Source organism: Mytilus trossulus, chromosome 2 (assembly GCF_036588685.1).
Source record: "Mytilus trossulus isolate FHL-02 chromosome 2, PNRI_Mtr1.1.1.hap1, whole genome shotgun sequence".
NCBI classification, from domain to species: Eukaryota; Metazoa; Mollusca; class Bivalvia; order Mytilida; family Mytilidae; genus Mytilus; species Mytilus trossulus.
The window spans coordinates 10,471,828-10,497,748 of record NC_086374.1 but is presented as its reverse complement, the minus strand read 5'-3'; the positions used below and the strand labels follow the sequence as shown (position 1 = coordinate 10,497,748).

The 25,921-nt window shown below is 32.0% G+C and overlaps 1 protein-coding gene across 4 annotated transcripts; it reads right to left on the bottom strand.

The window, feature by feature from the left end:
* Positions 1-465: 465 nt before the first annotated feature.
* On the bottom strand, positions 466-25,390 carry LOC134706459 (uncharacterized). 4 transcript variants are annotated; one of them, XM_063565416.1, is made up of 5 exons: positions 25,086-25,390; positions 19,185-19,326; positions 16,055-16,113; positions 6,729-7,098; positions 466-4,884 (listed from the first exon to the last, which is right to left on the bottom strand). In XM_063565416.1, exons 3-5 carry the CDS (start codon positions 16,055-16,057, stop codon positions 4,385-4,387), a joined length of 873 nt encoding a protein of 290 aa, XP_063421486.1. In that variant the 5' UTR covers positions 16,058-16,113; positions 19,185-19,326; positions 25,086-25,390; the 3' UTR covers positions 466-4,384. The 4 variants fall into 4 exon arrangements, with proteins under 4 accessions (XP_063421486.1, XP_063421485.1, XP_063421488.1 ...); XM_063565415.1 differs by having other exon boundaries at positions 19,212-19,326; XM_063565418.1 differs by having other exon boundaries at positions 19,283-19,326.
* Positions 25,391-25,921: the final 531 nt, after the last annotated feature.

Here is a 25,921-nt window from a genome sequence, read left to right as displayed (position 1 = left end):
AAATGTTTCCTAATCTTCGTGCAGATTTTATGGTTCGGGTAATATTGTGAAACACATTGAACTGTTTCACTTTATATCCCGAAGCACAAAATCTTCATGAAATCCGAATGCATCTATTCGACATCTTAAATTGTTCCCAATCATATTTAATAATGCATCAATACCATTTAGTTTAACTTTTAAAAGTAAAAGTACACAACTCAAGAATGGTAAAAGGTACCCTTGAAGTTCCCATAACTTTTAATCAATGCAAACTAAAGTTAGAGAACAGCAACCAATTTTTGGACATACGGACAAACGTATTTATACAGAGAGACAAGGTTAAAACATAAAAGGCGGGGCATAAACAAACACTTGTAGTTTCATACGATTGTTTATTCCACAATGACAAACAAGGAAAAGTAGAAAAATTGAATAACATTATATATGTATAAATTATAATCATTTCATATAGTAAATCATCATGAAACAAAATAGATACATTTAGTGATTATGTAATTGGAATGTTGGAGCACAATTTAATCTGCTTCTAACTGAAAATAACAATCATCTTATGTAAAACCTGATATTGCATTTAATAACTGTTTTAGCTTGATTGATAATTTCTGATAATATTTATGATTTGTTCGTGTTAAATATCACAAACACTTCTTATGTTCTATTTCTTAAACTAACAAAGCATCTATCTTGAAGCGTTTACCCTTGGTCTAAATTAGGGTCGGTTAACCAATAATTACATATATTAAATAACGATTTCCTTATCCAATAATTTAATATGCATTAAAAAATTAGTATAATCTTGCGCGTTTCCTTGATGTTTTTTTTTAAATAAATAAATAAACTTAAAATTATATTATAAGTTGTATATTTATATATATTATATTAGCCTGGTAGCTTATGTGAGTTTGAGACAAAAGAAGTCACCAATATGTAATACCAGCCATTGATATCAGCTTGCTGTGTCGTGTTCAAATGTTTACGTCTAATAACCCATCGAAAATTGTAATGACCGATTTCCAGTACACCTGACCTTAGTCTATTTTTACAGTTCTTTCAAAATAAAAACTGAAGTTAAATGTTTACTTATATTTTAAAATCAGAAGCAAAATACTCTGTTACGATTGAAGAAAAAATGTCGCAGTATTACAGTGTTAACTTTTGTGTCATTAAGATGATATGGTATCTTCACGACAAAGTATTCATTTCTATTCTCAGTTTAGCTTATGTCCAAAAACAGGGTTATAAGAAGTTAAAGTTGGATGGTTAATCGTCTGATAGTTAATTAATATGGCTTGATGGTCAATTAATATGGTCTAATGAACATCTATGTCATAATGTAATTCTGAGCATTGAATGGATACAAATAATCAGGAGGACTTTCTGTGTAATTTATTGAACAATGAAGACAAAACATTCATTAATAACAAAAAATGTAATAAATGCTGCCGAACGTTGCTTGATACGACTGCAAAGGTCAAACTCTGAACAGATGAGACAAGTATGGACACAACATTCAAGCTTGATACAGCACTCAATTTGAAGTGTGATTAAATGTTGATCCAACAATGGTTCTGACATAGATATCTGGTTTAACTTAAACATTTGAATTTGGACATTTACGTATTAAGATCCAATATTCAAAATCTAAAAACATGAATAGAATAAGCATGTCAAACCAAAACAATGTTTGAGAAAAAAATCGAACAACTTTGGATCTTTTGGACCTCAAGGTAGACCAATTTGATAATGGGGCCCAAAAGTTTAATTTTGGGCCCCGATTAGGACAATTGAAAACGGGACCCACAATCCAAAATCTAATAAAACAGATAGATTCTGCATATCAAAGAACCCCTACCAGCAACTCTAATCTTTCTTTTAAAGAACGCTACCTTCTCAGAAGACAACAACAAAGTCATACAGTTATAACCCCAAAAATGTTCTATTCTTATAAACATACTGTGTAAAATTGAGAAATGAACATAGCATCGTTCTGTTAAGGTACAACAGGTACAAAATGTAAGGTAGCACATGAATACACAATCAAAAACTTAAATGGTACTTATTTTGATCAAAACTGGCAAAACTGAATAAAGTGTTTCAATGGCGATGAAACTGTTTGCCGTGTTATTTTTATAATGATAGTTGATATGCCAATGCACTAATGCGGAGAAGCTTATCGAATGAAATCAAAATAGGTAGTTAACAAGTATGTATTATCTCTTTTCAAAGATCGAATCAAAATTAACGGTCTGTTACAATCCTTTTAATGAGGAAATATATTATCATAAAGCGTCATAAAACATAAAATATGAAGTGCAGTATACAGCAAATAACAATATGAACATGATATTTGTATGACGATATGATGAAACAAATTACAAATAACTTCATCAAACAATAAAAACACAATGGGAACCCGTATTATACCATAACATGAAGTTTCTTTTTCATTTGAACACATATTCCCGAAACTCATGTACAGAGTTACAATTGACTGCCAATGAATAAAATTGTAATCACAACAATCAATATAATATCAGATATTTTAAAAACTGAAAATCAATAAAACGAGGAAATATATCAGTGTTTATTCTCCTAACCCAAATCGACGTTGTCCATTCACTTTATATAATTCAAAGCCCGGTTACCGTGTTAAACGACTCTTACTAGAAATTAAGAATACCACAGATACAGCGGAGTCTGCCTCATATCTCAACATTCATAAAAAAAATAACCATTTCAGTCGGTTGAGAACAAAAGACATCATCAAAGCTTTCTTTCCTATCGTGAATTATCATTTTTATGCAACAACATTCCAGTAGCACCTGCATATGGAGTAAATGTCTCGCAGTTGAAACGATAGTCCAAAGCTTGTGTTTCTTATTAAAATGTCCGTTAAAGATGGTTCGAGGAAGCTATTGTAACTAGAGTTCCTAGTGGTAAAGTTCAAGTCATGTTTACGGACGCCACAATACTTTGATTGAAGAATCTTTGGAAAAGATTACACGATTTCCCGTAGCTACGATTATTCCTTTATTTTTCTCTCTCGAACTGTGCCATCACTTACCGGTCTTCTTACCTAACTTGTAATTGTCATGAGCGATACGTTGTGTTCCACATGTGAAGACAGCTCTACTCGCACTTCCGGAACAGCTACGATCACCCCGGCTTTTTGGTGATGTTATAGTTGCTCAGTCTTGAGTTCGTTGTGAAATGATTTGTGAACTATTTTTCGTCTTCGGTATGATGCTGTTTGTTTAATTTTTTCATCTGATCATGAATTGGTCATTGTTGTTCTTCTGCCTCTGTGTTATGTAATATCAAGATTGTCAACATAATTATTATATTAAAATGGCGTTGCATGTATAGTAGAAGTAATGGGTTTTATATAATTACAATAATAAACATTCAATGTATGGGGCTAAGTTGATGTGGATACAATCGCCCTTAGTATGTGGGTTGATATGGATACCAAAACTTTTAATGCTAGTAACCCATTGCTTAAAATCTTTTCTATTGTAACAAATGATCTGGCATTGAACTGATATTTGTTATCGTTCAAATTACAGGTTATAAATAAGATGTTTACAACCTATATTAAATTGTAATGATATGTTGCATGTAAATATTTTGAAATGATAGTCGTAACAGATTTCAAGAAGATATAATCAGTTTAATCGATCGAAGAATTCTTTCATTTCCAGTAAGGATTGAACTTTCCAGCAAAACCTTTACCTATGATTTCTTATAAATCTATGACAAAGTTTTCAAGTCACAACGACACATATCTAATAGTTCTTTTCTTTTAGCCAAAAAAATCAAAACCTTCCTTAGCTGTCTTCAGTTTTATCTTGACTACAACAAATTGTAAACAAACGTAAGTATAGGCATTGCTTTATAATTCCAGGAAAGCAAATTTATTTAAAAATGAACTCGGTTCAATTTTGAATTAATTGTTATCATTTGTAGTAAAAGCGTTTTGAAATACACAGGTATCCTTTTGTTTTAAAACAAACTTCTTGTGTGCAGAAAATATTGAAAAGATATTCCTCGCACTGGTATATTAACGATTGACTAATTCTATATCCTCGATTTTTTGGTATAACATTATAATTGGTAAGCATTCAATATGGTTCCGACATAAAATACCACACCAATGTATATTATAATTCTGCTGTTGGATGACGTCATAGACTGGATAGACAATTCTTCGAGAACTTTGTGAATTGTTCCGGAATATTTGATGATTATATGAAGTCAGTTACACAAAACTGTTGTACAATCACGTGACAGGATGAGCATTACAGCTGATCGGAGACTCTTAGTTGAAAGGATTTACTTTCTTTCCGACGTACATAGAGACACAATACTTAAATGACATGAACTACATTAATTTAAGTTTATATTTATATCGAGTACTTATTACAAGGAATGGTTGGACACTGTCATTGTTTTTCAGTCTTCTGTTCCTTCTCTTTCTAGTTGTTCGTTTTTTGTGGGTTTTGTTCTTCTCTTTATGTCGTCGTTTTCTATGTCGTTTCCGTTGTAGGACGAGCCTGACCATTTTGCCACATTTCTTACAAGATACTTTTAATTTAAGTGCGTGTTCATGGTTGTCTATCATTGATTGTATAAGAGTAACCGGAAGTGCAATTTTTTGCCACCGTGTTTTTTTCACACGAGTCCGTATACTAGTAAGATATTGATTTGTATTGTTTGTATCGTTAATTTGAGACACACGTAGCCATATTTTCTTGCCTCTGGTTCGACCTTGTTTTCGTTGTTTAACTAATATCCAGAGGTGTGCTTTTATAGCTTCTAGAGGACCAGGGTTATTCCTCACGTCTATGGTAAATAATAGAATATTTTTTCCAGTTGTATTATCTATAAAGTAGAGAATATCCATTAACATGTTATATATAAAACATTTTTACTAACGTATATAGCCCAATAACTGTTTTTATAATTCAAAATTATACTGTAAATCATGTGCGTGAATAAGCATGGCGCTGTAACAATTTTGTGCAAGGTAATAAACGTTTTGTGTGGCTGTGAATTAATACGTTTTCAAGTTGTAAATTCATGCGATATTTGACAATTAAACTTTAACTTAATAATTCTTCTCTATAATCATATTCTTAAGCACTTGTTATCCACATTAGTTGACTACTTTTTCATTCATACATCTTTGTTTATAATATGCATCTGGTCTAAAACGGACGGGTTTGGGATTTTCTAGCTGTATTGAAGACCCGCTGGTGGCCTTCCGCTGTTTTCTGCTCTTTGTTCGGATTGTTGTCTCTTTCGCACATTTCTAATTTCCATTCTCAATTTTATTTATTTGTCGGCTATTGTTTTTTAGGAGTAAGTCAGGTACTTATATCAAAATAATTTCCTTTGAAACCACAGCACTTATTTAAACCAATCACATTAGATTCCTTATGATGTTATGTTTTGAATTAGTATCGCCTTTCCAAATTTCATCAAAAGAAATACATTTTCCAACCTCGATATTATCAATAAATTTTAACTGTTTTAATATAGTTGCAAAATATTTATTTAAAAATCTCTTATGAAATTCGGTTAACATGTTGTGATCTCAGTTAATAAATTTTGACCTCTATTAATATATTTTGACCTCAGTTAACCTATTTTTTTCAATTATTAAAGACGTTGCTATAGTAAGTTTACTTTTTGTAAATGATATGAAAATATAAGTTCTCTTTGCCTATCAGTCCTTATAGAAGAGAATGGGGCATCTAATATAAACAGGAGGAGTAACATAACATACATGATACACGATTAAAAGATTATTCACAAGATGTAACAGTAAATAAAAAAAGGCAACACAAATTTACTTCACTTAAATTCACATTAAATACAGAAAATAAAATGTGATATGATTGCCAGAGACGCAACTCTCGTCCAGAGACAATGGCACAGAGGTTAACAACTATAGGTCATTGTATGGTCTATCGACAAGGAGCAAAACCCATTCCGAATAGTCAGTTATAAAAGACCCCGAATTGAGTAATGTTTCGGTTAACATGTCATTGTTGCATGTGTCCTTTCATGTTGTATGTAACACGTTTTGTCGTTTTCTAGAAGCTTTAACCAAATTAAAGATAACAGTAAAAGGTTAAAGCAAAATTGTATATCTCCAGGAAATCTCAACAAAAACAGAAACTAGCTAGAAGTAAAAGTTTGATATTGTCTTTCAGATATAAATTAGATGTTATCATTTTAATTTATTTCTAACGTCGTTCAATGAGTTTTTTCATTACTATGTATTAGTATATAAGAGTACAATTATATATATCAATTCTATATATACCATACCAAAATTTAAAAAGTATATTTTTTGCTTTTGTGCAATGGGTTTAATATAAACGTTTAATGAATTTAATCAGAATAATTGGATGAGTTCAAACGTAACTGACAACTGGAATTTCTGCCATTTTCTCTTTTATATATTTTGATTTGATTCGTCACGTTAATATGTTTTACTTGGTTCATACGCTCTAAGACAAAAAGATCCGGCTGAGCACAGCGACATTCGACTAAAGCAAATTCATAACGTTGTTTCGAATTTTGAAACTCAGGAAAAAGCGATTTAAAAAAAATAGAAAATGAGTTTATAAAGTGAAATACTGAGTGGGTTTTGGGGATTATTTAAGCATTTCGTAATTCTTTTTTTTCCACACTAAAATATTCTATTATTTACTAACCTTGTTTTTCTGGAAAACTAACAATTTCTGAAGTTTCTGGATACGTGTATTTCGGTTGAACATATTGTGAATCTCTTGGTTTTGCATTTGTTTCTTGTGCTACTTTTCTATTTGGTTCTATTCCTAATCTGTCTTTAATCCGCTTCAACAGAATGTCTAGACGTCTTTTCTCAGCTATACTTATATCAAGAATTCGTTTACAATTTACACAACTGTTATTTCTGGCGCTCTGTATCCTACTTTGTAGATCTACACTGAACTGGGAACTTACTCCCGAACTTAGATATATCAAAAACGTTATAATCAAAATATAGTCAGGTAGATTGTTGAAGGCCTTTTTACACCATGCACACAATTTACACATGGTACCCTGAAATTAAAAAGCACATGATTACAATATTCATATGTATTATAATTGTAAGAGACACTACACGTATTACTTTGTTTCAGTTTTCAATTAAAGTAAACATAAATAAAAAGCGATAGTCTTCTTCATTACAAAATATAAAATACATATGAATTGTTTGCCAGTTTTTATCATTTAAACTAAAATTTAACTTGGAAACGAGTACATGGACACATCTACTTTTTAAATGGCATTAAGTTTGATTACATATAAAAACTATGTGTACCAATTCAAATGAAAAAATTAACGATGATTTTTTTTTAAATTTGATAAATATACAGCAAGAAATACCGGTTTTTTTCTCTCCCTAAAATCCTGACACTTTCTTAAAAAAATAATTATTTCCAAAGAATGGTTGTACATATGTTTATCTGTTTTAAAAATTAAAAAAAGTTAGGTGTGTCTATCTAAAATATACGTTAGAAATGTTACAAAAAAAAACACGAAATTTTGTATAAATGTCTTAAGTGTCGACCCCTTTTATATCTTAAAGTAGCACATGAAGGTATAAATCTTATTACATATTTGAATTGAATTTAGGTGAAATATAGCTTTTATGCAAATTTTCGTAAACAGATCATCTTGGGATCGAAACTGAATCGTATGACTTTAAAAGATGCTTATCAATAACATTAACGGTACCAATTTTCCTGCACCAGATTCACATTTCGACAATACATGTCTCTTCAGTGATGCTCGTGGCCAAAATATTTGTAATCCAAAGCTTATACAAAAGATGAAGAATTATAATCCAAAAAGTCCAAAAAGCATAGCCAAATCTGTGAAAGGAATCAGAGCTTTGCATGAGGGAGATACATTCCTTAATTTATAATAATTTCCAGCATTTTGTAACAACAAATTTTAATAACACAAAAAATCCGTAATTTCATGCCAGTACCGAAGTATCAAATTATAAGCCATCTCATTCTTCATAGTACAAAAATAGAAATTAAGATAAAACATAAACACAGGCACATTACACAGGCAAAATTTTTATTTTATATATCAGGGCCTCAAAATTTGCTATGTTCGATAAGGGGTAAAACAAAAGGTACATAAACACTTTGCATGAAAAACATCCAACTCTCTACTAAATACATGAAAAATAGCATTAAAAAAGGATTCACCAAACAATAAGAAATAATACACCATATCAAAGATTGCTTGCATTTAAAGAAAGCAAGTTTAACATAATCAACCGGCATGTTAGAGGATTCATGCCAGTAATAAACCCTTATATATATATATATTTACAGCAGTATTTCATAGTAGATTTCATTTAGCAATTTCATAAACAGTACAGGAAACAAGACCATGTGTAATGCCCAGAACCTACTCAGATTGTCAATGCAAGAAACACAACGAATTATACAAGTCTTGCTTTAACAATAACTTAGAAAATTAATCTTAAATTCTCAAAATACCAGTCTATTAAGGAAAAACAATGTCAATGAAACAGATACAGCACAATAAGCAACAATTAACAAACTCCAGTAGTCGCTATTACTATTAGCCCTCATTTCTTATAATATATCTCTATATTATATTGTCAATATGCACAATATACATTATTAGCAAGTTAAATATGACAGTCATCAGATACCTTGTTGCAGTTAATGATATTTACAAATATGATTTACTGTTACACCACTGTTATTCATTGAAAAATAAAGTATTATGGTTTAGGTAACAAAGGATTTAAAGTTGAATGTGATATTAAACTATGTCATGTATGGTAAAATTAAAACGTTGCAAACAACAATACAATGTTGGAAGACATACTTTATGACACTCCTGATAAATATGCTGACACAGCGGAGGAGGCACAAAATAATGCATTCTGAATGTGTAAATAACATTTATACAAACTGATTGATAACATTATGAGCCAATACAATTGTATAAGGAACACCAAAAGGTGCATCAACATCACTTAGTAACCAACAAATCTAGGATAATCAGTACGATGTTCGATGTTTAGTTTTGAAATTTAAACTGCAGATGACGAACTAGATATTAGAAACCAAAATTGTGGTATGTTTTTATAACTAACGTTGAAAGAACGGATACCAAGATATGCTGAAAACTCTCTCTGCATCTAACATCTATTTTATCAGACATCAAAACGAATTTCAGAATTACTTTTAAAACTTTTTTACAAAGATGTTATTATTACAAATTTTAAAAAAATGTTAAAATTAAAAAAAAATAGAAAAGAATATCTTATTTTCGGAAGTTACAAGGAATGAGTCCTCAAATGAAAATTGGTATTAAAAATAATAAAAAGTAGTTATAAAATTCTGTTGGTTTTTTTTTTTTTGTCTCATTAGGCATCCATATCACATCTACTTTTTTTATAGTATCACGGTAAACAAATATTTACGTAAGAAACATTTACCCCTGTGTACGTGTTTTACAATGGATAATCGGCATACCCATGAATATAACGGGTTTGTTTCTTTCTTTTCATTTTTGTGAGGTCAATTTCCATTTTAAATAGTAGCTAAAACAAATATAAGAAATATTATCATTAATTTTTTGTTAAATAAAGATAATGTTCTCACAATGAACATTTCAAAGACTGGAGGCTCTTTTGATATTTATCATTTTCATAGTTTTTAGGACTTTCACATTCAATATTTATTCAGTCAGTGGCATGCTCAAAAATGTATTATTTAAATCTATTTCAAATGTTTCTATAGCTACTCTTAATTATATATCTGTGTTGAACCAAACGTCAAAATATATCGGATTGTTTTTTCTCTTGTTTAATAAATAAAATGAGGGCTATCCTTTAGTCTGCAATATCTATCCCTATCATGCTTTAGAATAACAGAGAACGCATCGTTTAGCAATGCAAATATGCTTGAACTATTCCGTATTCCACTTATTTAAATTGAAATAAAAGAGTATAACATTATTAAAACATATATATGTAACAGTTAATAGGTGAAATAAGAATTACGCGTAATTACTAACATAAATATATATACCTAGAAAATAAACCGCATTCAAAGGATACCAACAAAACATATTTTTGACAATCCATAGCAAATGTACCTACCTAATTATAAATTGTCTTAATATGAACTGCCAACTCGTAATAGACATCTGAAGTCATTTATAATTAACAGTTTGTCTATATCGCCTTTGTGGGACTATTTCTATTGGTTAAGAAGGAATTATATATTTGCATAGCTACATGTATCTAACGCCTTAGAGTTCGTGATATCAAGCACCAGCTTATATACTTACCAGATCTAATGACAGTCATAACGTAAATGAATATAACTTTCTATAAAGTTTATATGTCCGAATCACCTTTCTTGACTTCATTTTAACCGACTAAATAGCGAGGGTCACCCGGTGTATACTGATAAACCGTTGTCGCTTTATACATGAAAGTGTCATTATTAACCGGCTTAAGTTATAACTACATGTAGGGTATATACTGATATACCGTTGTTTCTCTATACATGAAAGTCATCTTTTACCCGCTAAAGTAACAGCTAGGGTATATACTGATAAACCGTTGTTGCTCTATACATGAAAGTGTCATCATTTACTGGCTAAGGTTAAAGCTAGAGTGTATACTGAGAAACTGTTGTTGCTCTTTACATGAAAGTGTCATCATTTACTGGCTAAGGATAAAGCTAGGTGTATTCTGATACACCGTTGTCGCTCTATACATGAAAAGTCATATTTTACTGGCTAAGGTTAAAGCTAGAGTGTATACTGAGAAACTGTTGTTGCACTATACACGAGAGTCATCTTTTACTGGCTAAGGTTAAAGCTAGGGTGTATACTGATAAACCGTTGTTGCTCTATACACGAGAGTCATCTTTTACTGGCTTAGGTTAAAGCTAGGTGTATTCTGATACACCGTTGTTGCTCTATACATGAAAGGTCATATTTTACCGGCTAAGGTCAAAGCTAGAGTGTATACTGATAAACCGTTGTTTCTCTATACAAAAAGGTCATCTTTTACCGGCTAAGGTTAAATCTAGGGTGTATACTGATAAACCGTTTTTGCTTTTTAAATGAAAGTCATCTTTTACTGGCTTAGGTTAAAGCTAGGGTGTATTCTGATAAACCGTTGTTGCTATGTCAATGAAAGTCATATTTTACTGGCTAAGGTTAAAGCTAGAGTGTATACTGAGAAACCGTTGTTGCTCTATACACGAGAGTCATCTTTTACTGGCTAAGATTAAAGCTAGAGTGTATACTGAGAAACCGTTGTTGCTCTATACACGAGAGTCATCTTTTACTGGCTAAGGTTAAAGCTAGGGTGTATACTGATAAACCGTTTTCACTCAAGACATGAAAGTGTCACCATTAACCGGCTAAAGTTAAAGTTAGGTTTTGCCATAAACTAAGCAACTGATCTTGTATTCATGATTTATTGGTTTAAGGGTCATTAACAGAATATACTAATACTTTTAAAGATTTTAATGACAAATTGTCATCGTAGTTTGAAATAACAAAAAAGAGATAAAATACTGCATCATTATGCACTGAGATGACATAACAAAACTACTGCATCACTTTGCACTGAGATATGATATTAAAAAACGACTTTTATGTGAGAAAAAAATTGCAACGGCATCGTATTTCACTTGGGTATTTTCTGTTGCAACTTAAATATATCGTGTATCAGTCACTACAGACAATTTCATTGTAAGTCTCTTCTTTATAAATGTAAAACGATGCGTTACATTCATCCTTCTGACAAAGCCCAACATAAAGAGTTATTTATTTCCGCGTCATATAGGATCATAATTGTTATGTCAGCAATTTACTGTTGGTCTGCACGTTGTAGGAATTCAATCCTTGTTAACTTAGTAATTTATAAACTGGTGTTTTCATGTAGAGATACAAAACTTGTTAACTGTTTAGTAAAAGTAGAGCTTCAACATTTTTAAATGCGTAATTGGTGGTTATGCTGAAGAGATGCAAGTCTTGAAAACTCGTTGATATAACTAATGGTTGATAAAAAGCATGCCGTGATATACCAAATGTAGATAATACTTATTATTCTTACATTTGGAAATGTCATCGCACAATGTAACATTACATCAATTAAAGTGTATATCATGTGTACCGTTAAATTAACATGTATGACTGATTTGTATGAACTTCCAGACAAAGTCTATAAAAAGGACGAAAAAATGTATATCTAAACACCTAATAAAGGGCCCAATTACGACAATCAACAAATGAAATAGCATGATTAGGTGCGGAAATGCTCAACAAAAACCAGTGGTCAAAATATTGGCAGGTACAATTAAAAGATAACAGAGAAATGGTTGGTTAAAGTAAAATGAGAAACAGCAACCCAACAATAAAACATCTATAGCTGACAAACAAGCTAAAGCAATTAACAAGTGTCGATATGATATGTGAATAGAATTAAAATAAAAAATAGCTGACCAGTTATAGAGGTAGTCAGCTGGTTGACCAGTTAATATTGTAAACAGCTAGCTGACCAGTTAACTTTTCAGACCGCTAGCGGAACAGTTAACATTGTAGACGGGTAGCAGACCAGTTAATATTGAATACTGCTAGCTAACCTGTTAACATTGTACACAGCTAGCTGTCTCGTAGTCAGCATTAAAGGCAAAAAACTTACCAGTAAGAGAAGTAGACAGCTAGATGACCAGTCAACAACGCAGACAGCTAGCTGAATACTCAACATTGTAGGCAAATATCCGACCAGTTATTGGTGTATACCGCTAACTGACCATTTAACACTCTAGACAGACAGCTGACCTGTTAACATTGTAGACAGCTAGCTGTCTCGTAGTTGGCGTTAAAGGCAAAAAACTTACCAGTAATAGAAGTAGACAGCTAATTGACCAGTCAACATTGCAGACAGCTAGCTGAATAGTCAACATTGTAGGCAAATAGCTGACCAGGTATACAAGGTAGACCGCTAGCTAACCAGTTAACATTTTAGGCAAATACTAGTAGCTGACCAGTTATAGATGTAGACATCTAGCTGACCAGTTAACGTGGTAGGTTTATAGCTTATAGCTGACCAATCAGCATGGTAGGTTTAAAGCTGACCAGTTAACATGGTAGGTAAATAGCTGACCAGTCAACATTGTAGATAGCTAGATGACCAGTTTATATAGTAGGCAAATAGCTCACCACTCACTATCTGACCAGTTAACATGGTAGGTAAATAGCTGACTAGTTAACGTTGTAGCCAGCGAGCGGACAGTTTTCACATTGTAAACAGCTAGCTGACTCGTACTTAGAATTGTAGGCAAATAGCTGACCAGTAAAAGAAGTAGACAGCTAGTTGACCAGTCAACATTGCAGACAATTAGCTGATGAAAAGTCAACATTTTAGGAAAATAGCTGACCAGTTGTAAAGGTAGACAACTATCTTACCAGTTTAAATTGTATGCGAAAAGGCTGAACAGTTAACATTGTAGACAGCTTGCTGACCAGTTTATAGTGTAGGCAAATAGCTGACCCATTATGAATGTAGACAGCTAGCTGACCAGCTGGTAACATTTGACCCTAGACCAATCATCAATTACTGGTATATCAATACTAGTCGGGAGGTCCAATGATGTATGTATACCGCTTGTCAATGCTTCATGTATGCCCAGCTAGTAACATTTATTATCTGGACCAATAATCATTTACTGCTATGCTAATACTAAATTGGAGCCCAAAAGACGTATTCGTAATTCTATGTCCACAAAGTTACTACACATGCTCAATATTAAAATTCGTAAGTATACAGTTAGCAGTAAATCAAACGCATCCGACGTACTTTTAAAAGATAGGGTTCATTATCACTGAACTAGTATATTTGTTTAGGGGCTAGCTGAAGGACAACTCCGGGTGCGGGAATTTATCGCTGCATTGAAGACCTGTTGGTGATTTTCTGCTGTTGTCTGTTCTATGGTCGGGTCGGGTTGTTGTCTCTTTGACGCATTCCCTATTTCCATTCTCAATTTTACAGTTGTAGAGTGCCTTTATTGAAGTTCCAAGTTAATGTAAGAATGTTCTCACTTAAAATAGTAAAATAGAGTAAATCCTCTAGAAATAATTGATTATATCTAACGTATAATTATCAACTACCCCTTTCCAAATGAAACAGTTCATCATTACTTAATATTGACAACTACCCCTCCTCTAAAAGAGCCAGTCCAGCATAACTGAATACTAACAGCTACCCCTCCTCTGAAAGAGGCAGTCCATCATTACTTGATATTGACAACTACCCCTTCTTTAAAAGAGGCAGTCCAGCATTATTAAATACAGAAAACTACCCCTCCTATAAAATATACAGTCCATCATTACTGAATACTTACAACTACCCCTCCTCAAAAAGAGACAGTCCATCATTACTTGATATTGACAACTACCCCTTCTCCAAAAGAGGCAGTCCATCATTACTTGATACTGACAACTACCCCTTCTCCAAAAGAGGCAGTCCATCATTACTTGATACTGACAACTACCCCTTCTCCAAAAGAGGCAGTCCATCATTACTTGATACTGACAACTACCCCTTCTCCAAAAGAGGCAGTCCATCATTACTAAATACAGAAAACTACCTCTCCTCCAAAAGAGACAGTCCCATTTTAACAGTAAGCCTACAGTCCCATCTGAAGCGTAAGGAGACAGTCCCTTTTGAACAGTAAACCTACAGTCCCGTGTGAACAGTAAACATACAGTCCCGTGTGAACAGTAAACCTACAGTCCCGTGTGAACAGTAAACATACAGTCCCGTGTGAACAGTAAACATACTGTCCCGTGTGAACAGTAAACATACAGTCCCGTGTGAACAGTAAACATACAGTCCCGTGTGAACAGTAAACATACTGTCCCGTGTGAACAGTAAACCTACAGTCCCGTGTGAACAGTAAACATACAGTCCCGTGAGAACAGTAAACATACTGTCCCGTGTGAACAGTAAACATACAGTCCCGTGTGAACAGTAAACATACAGTCCCTTGTGAACAGTAAACCTACAGTCCCGTGTGAACAGTAAACCTACAGTCCCGTGTGAACAGTAAACATACAGTCCCGTGTGAACAATAAAGATACTGTCCTATTTGAACAGTAAACCTACAGTCCCGTGTGAACAGTAAACATACTGTCCCGTGTGAACAGTAAACATACAGTCCCGTGTGAACAGTTAACATACAGTCCCGTGTGAACAATAAAGATACTGTCCTATTTGAACAGTAAAGATACTGTCCTATTTGAACAGTAAACCTAATCCCATTTGAAGAGTGAAGTATGTGATAAATATTAGCCGGCTGATATTAGGACACTGACATTATCGTCTGTAATCGGAGTAACTTGTTGACTACTAACTGTGACGTTAACCGTTAAGGCTACCCGTGATGATCGCATGGTATAAATAATCAAGTGCTTACTGACTTTTAAACTTACTTTTCATTTCATTACTATGCACAAACTTTTACAATGCTCAATAAAAGAAAACCTCAAGTTTGATTAATTCTAATATGTATGTACGAAAAACTTCTGCATGAATTACTTGTACATTTATTTTAACTTCTCCCAAATAGACCATATATAAAGCCTAGGCTGAAACAATATATTCCTTCGACCAATAACAAGTTGTATCCTACAGTTTGTATTTTATACGTTGTATGTACCAGATTGCATGTATGATAATTTGTTATTGGTCCCTGTGGGCACATGATTGATATAATAAACATTATGTATTTGCTTAGGGCATTTGATGCTGTATAGATAAATGTTAGTTTTTGTTCACTACTATAATAGCAATGCCTATGTTGTTTTATTTCAAGTAGCAAGTTAATGTTAACGTTAGTGTACATGAAAAAACTTTTATATTAACAACTATTGTTAGTTTCTTGCTATTTTTAGACTTTTTGGTAAAATATGTGGTTTTGTCATTACTTACCATTTAAGCTTTGTGTACAGTCTAGGTTAGCATCTTTTATTCCTCCGTATAATCCATTACTATATAAATAAAAACTATTGTTAACTACTTATCTACAGACATAAATGGTTTAATACACAAGTCACAATTAATTAATTAAAAGTCCATGACATATCCATGGGCGAGAAACGAATTCATTCATAAAATAGGACTGAATGTTTGGATATTTATATCCAGAGTGAGTGTATCGACCGAGACACGCTTCGAAGGATTTGTTCATTCATTATTTATGCTTTATAAAAAGGGGTTGTAAAAGTATGAGAGTCAATTTAATTCACCTGATTCTGTTTTATTTGTTGTTGACGAGATCGTATGTCATGACAAAAACAATGCGTAGCAAATATCAATATTTTAGTATGCATGATTAAACTACAATATAAAAATTTGAACATAACCATGCATGTGTTTTAATTCTCAGATGGATACTGATAGACTCGCTGATAGACGTCCTCTGGAATTAATTGATATATCATAGGATTGTATTATCGAGTTTAGTGTTTGCATTCGATTTTATTGTACATACATTTATATACCTTTTGTCGATTTTTAAAAAAGCAAAAAGTTGAGCTCTAAGAAAACTAGGTTATCTTCGCCGCATGCGCATTTGTCTGTCAAAGTAGAATGAACAATGTTTCTGCGAATTCGGTGTTTATAACAGATCTTTGATAGTATACAGCCTCATCTTTCTAGAGTTGACGCGATTTACAACTAGACATAATGTGCAGACACGTCTATTTTGAATATCGTATATTGACCTATTGATCTTGTAAGTAGTTCTGTTGTGTCAGTGCAAGTAGGTGGCTGTCTGACTCTCATTAGTAAGTATACACATCATAGTCCTCAAAATTCATTTTGAACATGAACATTAGCTGGATTTAAGGTACGGTTATTTTTCTTAGCTAAATGTTGCAGCGATTCAGTACACCAAATAAAAGTGACGTTACGCGCAAATGCCATCATTATATAAATAGTGCAGTTGTGTAACAACACATATTGCAATTTCCCATAGGAATCACTTTTACGCCTAAACCTCTGTCACTTTTACGATCAATAAGGGTATTCAAAAATCATATATCTAGAATGGAAAATAATGGTATTCACGACTTACGGTAATGGTCTAAAACAAAGGTTTAAGGGGCATTTCTCAATTTTAATATTACTCTTATTCCTCTGATTTTCATAAGCTATTTTGTAGTTATCTCCCTTTACTTTGAGTTTTATTGAACATTTATTTCGACCGCTCTCCAACTGAATATTTACTGGTAAACTTATCACATTGTGTTTAAGGACTATGAACATGATGACCATGATGAGAACTATTGGGTAACCTAAACAAACTATTGAATACAAATTATCTGCCCTAAAGTGGCATGGTTTGTGAATCAGCGATATTTACAAAGTGCAACCTATTCCAAGTTTGTCCATCAGAATGCGCAATGATGTTGTACATTAAAAACTATAAATTCTGTTCGTTGAAAACACGTATGGTAAAGTTGAAAATAAAAACCAACCAGTCTAACGACATCTAACAAATGTCAATCTGATTTCTACTTTGCCATTATATGAAGTAAGGAAATGAAAGCTCTTGCTAGTGGATCTTACTGACAATGCAACACTTCCTGGAAGTTGTATTTAAAGAAAATTTTCTTCTTTATGATATGAAAACCATTTGTCACAGTTTTATGTCTTAATGTTATGTGAAATTATTGTCTGAATGGCTGCAAGGTCGGATTTTGGAAAGTTCAATAAAATATAGCCATCGCTAACACACATAATTTTTAGTTTTTGCTTTCTTGTAATGTGAATTTCCATTGTAATTGTATCAATTGTTACTATTAAATACAACTTATTATTAGACTATATACTATATATATAAAAATTTTTCAATGGTAAACATATGGAAATTCTGTAATATCCACAGCCTTGTAATCTTGACTGTCTTGGGTGTGCTCGACTTTAGTGATTAAACTCGAGGTTTTGGGGGGGATAACAAAGGTTGTTAAAAGGACTTTTGTAAGCAATAAATGCTAGCACAACATTGACAACCATATATGTTTTGAATGTTATCTCTTCAATGCAATAAAACATAATATTGCTGAGAATGACGTTTCCCACTGGTAAATGTATATGTACAAAATAACACGACTCTTTAATATTTTTTTTAATATATTTTGATATTATTGCTCTTTGTAATTTTTGTTTAACACATACCTACAAAAAATGTCACAAAGAAGAGGAACTCGAATGTTTCTTCATGATCAGCTTTTACTCATTTTCAAAGGAAGAGGCAATTAAAAATACTAAGGACGGGATGAAAGATATTAACGTCTTTTATACATTAATTTTCAAAATTGAAAGTATTTAAATGTATCTTCAAGATCCACACGTACTGTATATGCCCTAACCAAAAAAGTTAATTGTTTTATTTTTACTTGGCATTTAAAATTAACACCAAAAAATGCAGTCTGTATTTTGCTCCATACCACAATTTGTGCACAAATTTTGCATCAATAAGAATTAAACATACGAAACACTTTACTAAAGTATACAAATAAATTGATTCTTTTTTATCAACGTTTAAAATTTCAATAGTAAAAAGTTCTAATTTCGACTAAAATTCGTCCGATGAAAGTGATAACTTGTTTTAAGACTCGCTCCCACATGTGAACACTAGTATATCTATTAGTTTTCAATACCACCTACTTGTAAACACGAACTGAGAAATATTAGATACAATGAATCGGCATCTTGTATTTCAGCAGATTTATAATTACTTATTTGGCAAAACTCGAAGATGATGTAATGAGAATGTGTGAACATAGCCACGGTTATCGTTGTGATTAAAAACCATACACTCTTCATGGTTTTCTATTACTGACGTATAAAATGTACATAAATTAAGTGATCTAAACCCACTGTGTACATGTATACATCTTATCACGAGAATATATTCATTACACTCATTTGAAGCTATATTTTTTGTAAAAATGAAGTTTGAAAATCCAACTGACGTTTCCCTATTATAAACATTATAAACTAACATATAAACAAACAGTGGTTTTCGGTTGTCCATACTTGTTTCTTAACTCACTTTCTAAAGATAAATGTAAGCTTTTACCATCAATTGGCGTCCGTCGTCGTTCGTCCGATGTTAACTATTTCAAAGATCTTCTCCTCTGAACTACTGACCAATTTAATCAAACTGTAGCTGAATGATCCTTACTGTATCTTGTCTAAAAAAAAAAGTATTTTGAGCAAATCTGACATGGTACTAAAATGTTCATTATGTCAAGAACTACTTGTCCATAAATTTTCAGACGAATCAGACAACCGGTTTCGGGGTAATTGACCCTAAAATTGAAAATTTTATTGAAATTTTGCAGTTTTTGGTTATTTTCTTAACCCATTCACCAATAAATTTGGTACCTTTAGCTAACATGACATTAATAAATACACTGTTACATACAGGAAGTGTATTTAAAGAAAAGTTAATGAGTTTTCGTATGTTTTGCTGTAACACCATAGTTCCATGTTAAAGACATGGTTTGTATACAGTATATAAGTTCTATCTCTCCTTGTACAACTCACAATCCCATAATTTTAGTGGTTGTCACTTGTTGTTGTGTTTCATATTTTCTATTCGTTTAATGTTTTTACCTACCCTTTCCTATTTGTCATGTAATACTATCACAATGATGGATACACAATTATTTATTATACATTAAAAAATTAAAAGCAAAAGAAAAACTTTCATGAAAGTTAAAAAAACAAACAAAAAAACTAGCGATTCCAGCTATTGAGAGCCTTTTCTTGTTTATTGTTTTGTACATTTATCAGGCCGTCGGTTTATCCGTTGACCTATAGTTGTTAACTTTTATGTCATTTGGTATCTGAGTGCAGATTTTTCTCATTGGCAATCATACCACATCTTCAAATTTTTATATTTACATCTTTCATCTTGGATATTATCAATCAAAGACTCAAAACTGACAACTTCAACTCTTGATGGCAGTATTACAAATTTAGCAATCCTATATATAATAATTTTATTATGTAATCCATATTATAACTAATAACCTTCGAAATGTCAACAGTGTTTCTGTACGAAATCAGTTCACGAGGGGGGTGACATATAACCTTAATCTTACAACAGGAAACACTACTTTATAATACTTATAAATTCAATGGAGGGTTGTACCAGATAATGGACAAAACGTTAAACTAAGACAAGTATGCTCATTCTGGATAGGTTAAAGCTGCGAAGTGGTTCATTCAAATACAAAATTAAAAACGAAGAAACACTAGATAAACCTAAGAAAAAATAATATTTCATCTGTCTTCAAATCCTCGTTTGTTGCTGAACAATTGTCGTCTCTTTATCGTTGCCCCTACAGAAAAAAAGACTCACACACTATCAGTTTATTTGTAGTTTACATTAAGTCAACTACTTGATAAGGATGTTGACGTTAATAATTTTACTTGGAAACTGGTGCTTTATGAGGGCGAAGTTCTTCAGATTTTCAATCAAAGAAGAAATGTCGGATCTTCCCTTATTCTACTGTATACCCAAATTAGATTATAACAATTTCATTACTAGCTTTTATTTTTAGTCTGATAAATACTATAATAATTACTTTTCAAAATTACTATCTTGTGTCTACAATAAAATCAGGGTTTCTCTTCTTTTAAGATTCCATCTAGTAGAATAAAAATGTGCATACAACTTTACATTTAATCTGATGCCATAATATAAACAGGGAGAAAGTGTCCAGAGGTAATCAAATCCCATCAGTTGTATAAACAGATGACATTGATAAACCAAGGATAATAACATTAACGGTACCAATTGTCCTGCACCAGATGCGCATTTCGACAATACATGTCGTTTCAGTGATGCTCGTGACCAAAATATTTAAAATCCAAAGCTTATATAAAAGATGAAGAGCTATAACCCAAAAGGTCCAAAAAGAATAGCCAAATCCGTGAAAGGAATCAGAGCATCGCATGATACATTTCTTAATTTATAATAGAATCTAACATTTTGTAACAGCAAATTTTAATAACACAAAAAACACGTATTTTCATGACAGTATCGAAGTACTGGCTACTGGGCTGGTGATACCCTCGGGGACTAACAGTCAATCAGCAGAGGCATCGACTCAGCGGTAGTAATAACATTAAGGATTAAAATTAACAATTAACATTAACGATTAACATTAACGATTAACGATAACTTCGAACAAACTACAATAAAAGTTAAGGCACCATGTAAATCCAGAAAACAACTTCAAATGCACAAAGTTTATAAAGTTTTCTCTTTATTCTTTATACTAGGTAAACAAGATGTACTGAAGGTAACGTATTTGAACGATCATCGTGCCTAATCTACGCCTAGAAACATGATTGAAAATATTTAACATAACTACACAAGTGCAACATGACAATCAAAACAGTTGAAATGACAGGGTAAAAAAACAAATATTTTCAGTTATTTAAACCAACTAGGAAACAGAAGCTGAAATCTAAACAGCTGTTGGAATTATAAGCCTTCTTTTCTAGTGTTTCCTGTTACATCGATACTTCTGCTAGTGTACTCAATGATATCACCAGTCCGAAAGCCGGTATTTTGGTACAGCATATATATGCGGATATTGTGTTATTAAAATTTGCTTTTTACAAAATTTTGAAAATGACAAAAGTGAGATAACAAAAATATTGAACTCCAAGGACATTTTAAAATGGAAAATCCCTCATCAAATGGTTAAACCAAAATCTCAAACACATCAAACGAAAAGAGAACAACTCAAATACATCTGAATTGATACATTCATTTCTTTATGTAAAAAAATAGTTTTCTAGCTAGCTATACCGTTCATTTGTATGACAATCGCATATAATTATATTGTACTGAAAACAATATGTGAACAAAACAAACAGACATAAACTAGGTTAAAAATGTAAAAAAAAAATCAATTTTAGGGGTGCAGTAGTCAACATTGTGTTCTTATCTTAATCTCTTTCAAATATACCAACAATAAAAAAAAAACGAATTGCCATATAGACTTCAGCAAAAATGAAAGACAAAAATACAAAATTTTCATAGAACAATAAAACAATGACGAGATACAAAGCTACGATAAAGAGGTATTACCAAAATGAACTAAACAGTAAAAGTAATGATCTATATTGACGAATTAATTAACACTATAACACATAATTAAGATGATGTGCTAGGCCAGTTCCTTTACTCTATATTTCAAGACCATTATGTATTGTTAGTGAAGTTAATATTTTGAATAAATGAGCATTCACCCTCATGCCAAGCTCTGGTTCCTTGACCGGCTTTGGCTATAGTTTTGTTCCTTTGGTTTATATGCTCTTCGTCTTTCAAAACATAATGATATTTTCGAATATTTTTGACTTGGAAAATACTGAAAAGACATTGGTTGTCGAAAAGTTCATTTGGTGCATTCAAACAAGTCAACATCAAAAGCAAAACTATCCGAATCATGATGGCGTCCGTACACAGGAACAAGCTATATCTTCAAGGCATTAGCTTTCTTGTAAACATCAACCAGTACGACGGGACTCCTCTTAGACTAAGCAGACCCTTGTCTCCAAATGTCGTAAAACCTGCGAGATACATATTTCAAATGGAGCTGTCGTTTGAATGTTGCTTAAAAAATGAAAATCAGAAAATTGAGTTAATTTTACTAGTTTTCTTTTCTTATTCCACATTCACGGTCATTGTCCAGCTACAAGTCAACATCAAAACCAAAACTGGCCGTCATTGTGTTTTGTATTAGTTATTAGATTTGAGAGATCTTAAGAGTATCCAAAGTTTGAAAGTAAGAGGTCAAAATGAATTTGAAGATAAAGTAAGCATCTTGTTTTACCTCTATGGAACCTTTCCATTTTGAAATGTTATATTTAAAGTATCATAATGATATACAGGACGATGCACTTTAATACTGAACAAACATATCTCTTTAAAATTAACTCAGTCAGCACTAGTTAACGTTTTCTGAATTTAAAGAAAGTACATTATCTATGCGGTAATAAATGGGTTAAATAATCGATTAAAAGGACTAGTCTCTCAAAATTATTTTCATTTCAGTTTATTTCTGTTTAAATCAATGTTCTTCGGTTCCTAACTCAATATTTGTTTATCTTCCTGAAAGCACATATGCATATCCTCTTTCCCATCTATTTGATAAAAGTAGAAGTTTACTTATTATGTGCACTTTTTTATATAGTCATGCAGGACTAAAGAATTAAATCTAAAGAAATTAAAAATTTGACTGATACTACCATTGTAAGATATTTAGGGATATTTTATTTCAATTGATAATCATATAAAGATAAGGTGATAGTTAATTAACTTAATGAATACATTATGTTCTATAAAGTAAAAGCCAATTTCAATTTAAGTATTTGTTAACTATTTATCTAGGGTCAATCAGCTAATAAAACATTAGGTTCACCTTTATACTGTCCGTGTCATGTTGTCCGTCTGCTTTGAGATCGGGTGTTGTCTCTTTGACACATTCCGATTCTCAACTTTATGTCCATGTCTTATTGTCCGTGTCACTATGGTCAAATTTTTTCACTAGTTCTAAGAATCTAACTTTGTGCTCAGGTTAGCTAAATAAAGGCAACAGTAGTATACCGCTGTTCAAAACTCATAAATTCATGGACAAAAACCAAAATCGGGGTAACAAACTAAAACTGAGGGAAACGCATTAAATATAAGAGGATAACAACGACACAACATTAAAATGTAACACACACAGAAACAGAATAAGCATTAGACAAAATCCAATGAGAACAACAAATATAACATCAAAACCAAATACATGAATTTGGGAAAGATAAGTACCGTGACACGTCTTATAGTGATGTGAATTCACAGTCAAAAATAAGAAAAAACAAACGACAGAACGGAAACACAACATTAACAGAAACGAACTATACTATAACAATGGCAATATTCCTGACTTGGTACAGGACATTTTTAAAGGAAAAAATGGTGGGTTGAACCTGGTTTTGTGGCATGCCTCACCTCCCTCTTTTATGGCCATGTGAAATATAACATTAAAATGACAACACAACATTACAGGACTACACTACAAATAAATAGGAGAACACAATGGATAAAGAAACACATGAATAATAGCTTACTAAAGGCAACAAGTTTAAATTTTAATACGCCAGAAGTGCATTTTGTCCACACAAGACTCACAATCGACGCCCAGACACAAAAGTTTGATAGCCGAAACAAGTACAAAATTGAACAGCATCGAGGACCAAAAGTTCAAAAAAGGTGTGCCAAAAACGGCCAGGGTTTTCTGTACAAGAACATCCCTATTATTTAGAACAATTTATACTTTTGCAAACAGTAGCTACATAGTTAATTTTGTCCATTAAGTATATACAGGTTAGCTACATAGTTAATTTTGTCCATTAAGTATATATACAGCTAGCTACATAGTTAATTTTGTCCATTAAGTATATATTAAGATGTATGTTTGATCAGTTGATATGAAATTCGATAAGATTTTTTTATCTCCAGATTTATTTGTCAGCAGAAGATAATATTGACAGATCATATTTTATTCCTTTTGCTCCTTTCAACCAAAACCAGTCTTGTTTCAAAATAAAGTTCAGCATTTTCAATACCATAGAATAACAATGGTACTGTTAGTTTTGACCATCGCATATGTCATAAAAATATTGTTTGTCAAGGTAAACCTACATTTTTTTCAACATTTATGATCCACATATTATACTGAACTGGTAATATTTCTTTCATTTTAAAAATAAATACAGAAAGAACATCATTTGATCCTATAAATCAAGTACACAGACAAAATGACATATGTGATATATGCAAACAAATTATGCCCCACTATCTTTGATACCTTTTATACGTTAAGATATACTAGTGACCGAATTTTAACAGTCGAGTACAGTTAGTACGAACTACATTTACCTTAATTAACTTATATCCACTATAACGTCATAACTATGCCTCCAATTATCACGTGTCAACTATAGCCAAGTGACTTTAAGTAGCCGATAGAATCGTCAGATATTATTCAGTAAATATTCCAGTTCCTTATAATTACAATCCAGTGAATTAAGGGAAACAATTTATGTCTCTATGGTCTTGAGCCTGACGTCATCTCATCATTATCAAATTACTTTGTCCACAGTCAAACCAACCGTTAGTGTTTTTATGACATGGGGTGGTATATAATAATCACTTATCACAAGCGATAAATGGGGTCATTATATACGATGGACTTAGTAGATACTAATATTTATAAGTGTTATGGAGAAAATCTGTTTACTTATTTTTCTCTAATCCTTATTGTGATAAACAATATAAACTTCTTTCTTTAAGTCCACTTATCGAAATTATATGCTGCTATGTCGGGTTTATAATAAATGTTAAGATATGAGCACTAAAGCCTAGTTAAACAAAATGTGATAATCTGAAAGTATACATATTAAGACTTTCTTATTTACAACATAACTGTCCCTCAGTTCATTTATGATCAAATTAATTAATTGTTGTACAATAGATTGATATACATTACTTACATCACTACAAGTTTTTGTCACAAAATATATGAAATGAAAATTAATAGAATGAATTTTGTAGTAAATATTCTTTCGGTTTTCTAATCTACAATAAGTTTAAAACTTTGAATTGGGTTTCACTCGCAATACTTACGGGTGCACCGTCATGTTGAATTTCTGGTTTCAACGGGTTCGAATAGTTCAATAAAATCGAAAATTAAACACTACTTATACCTATAACTC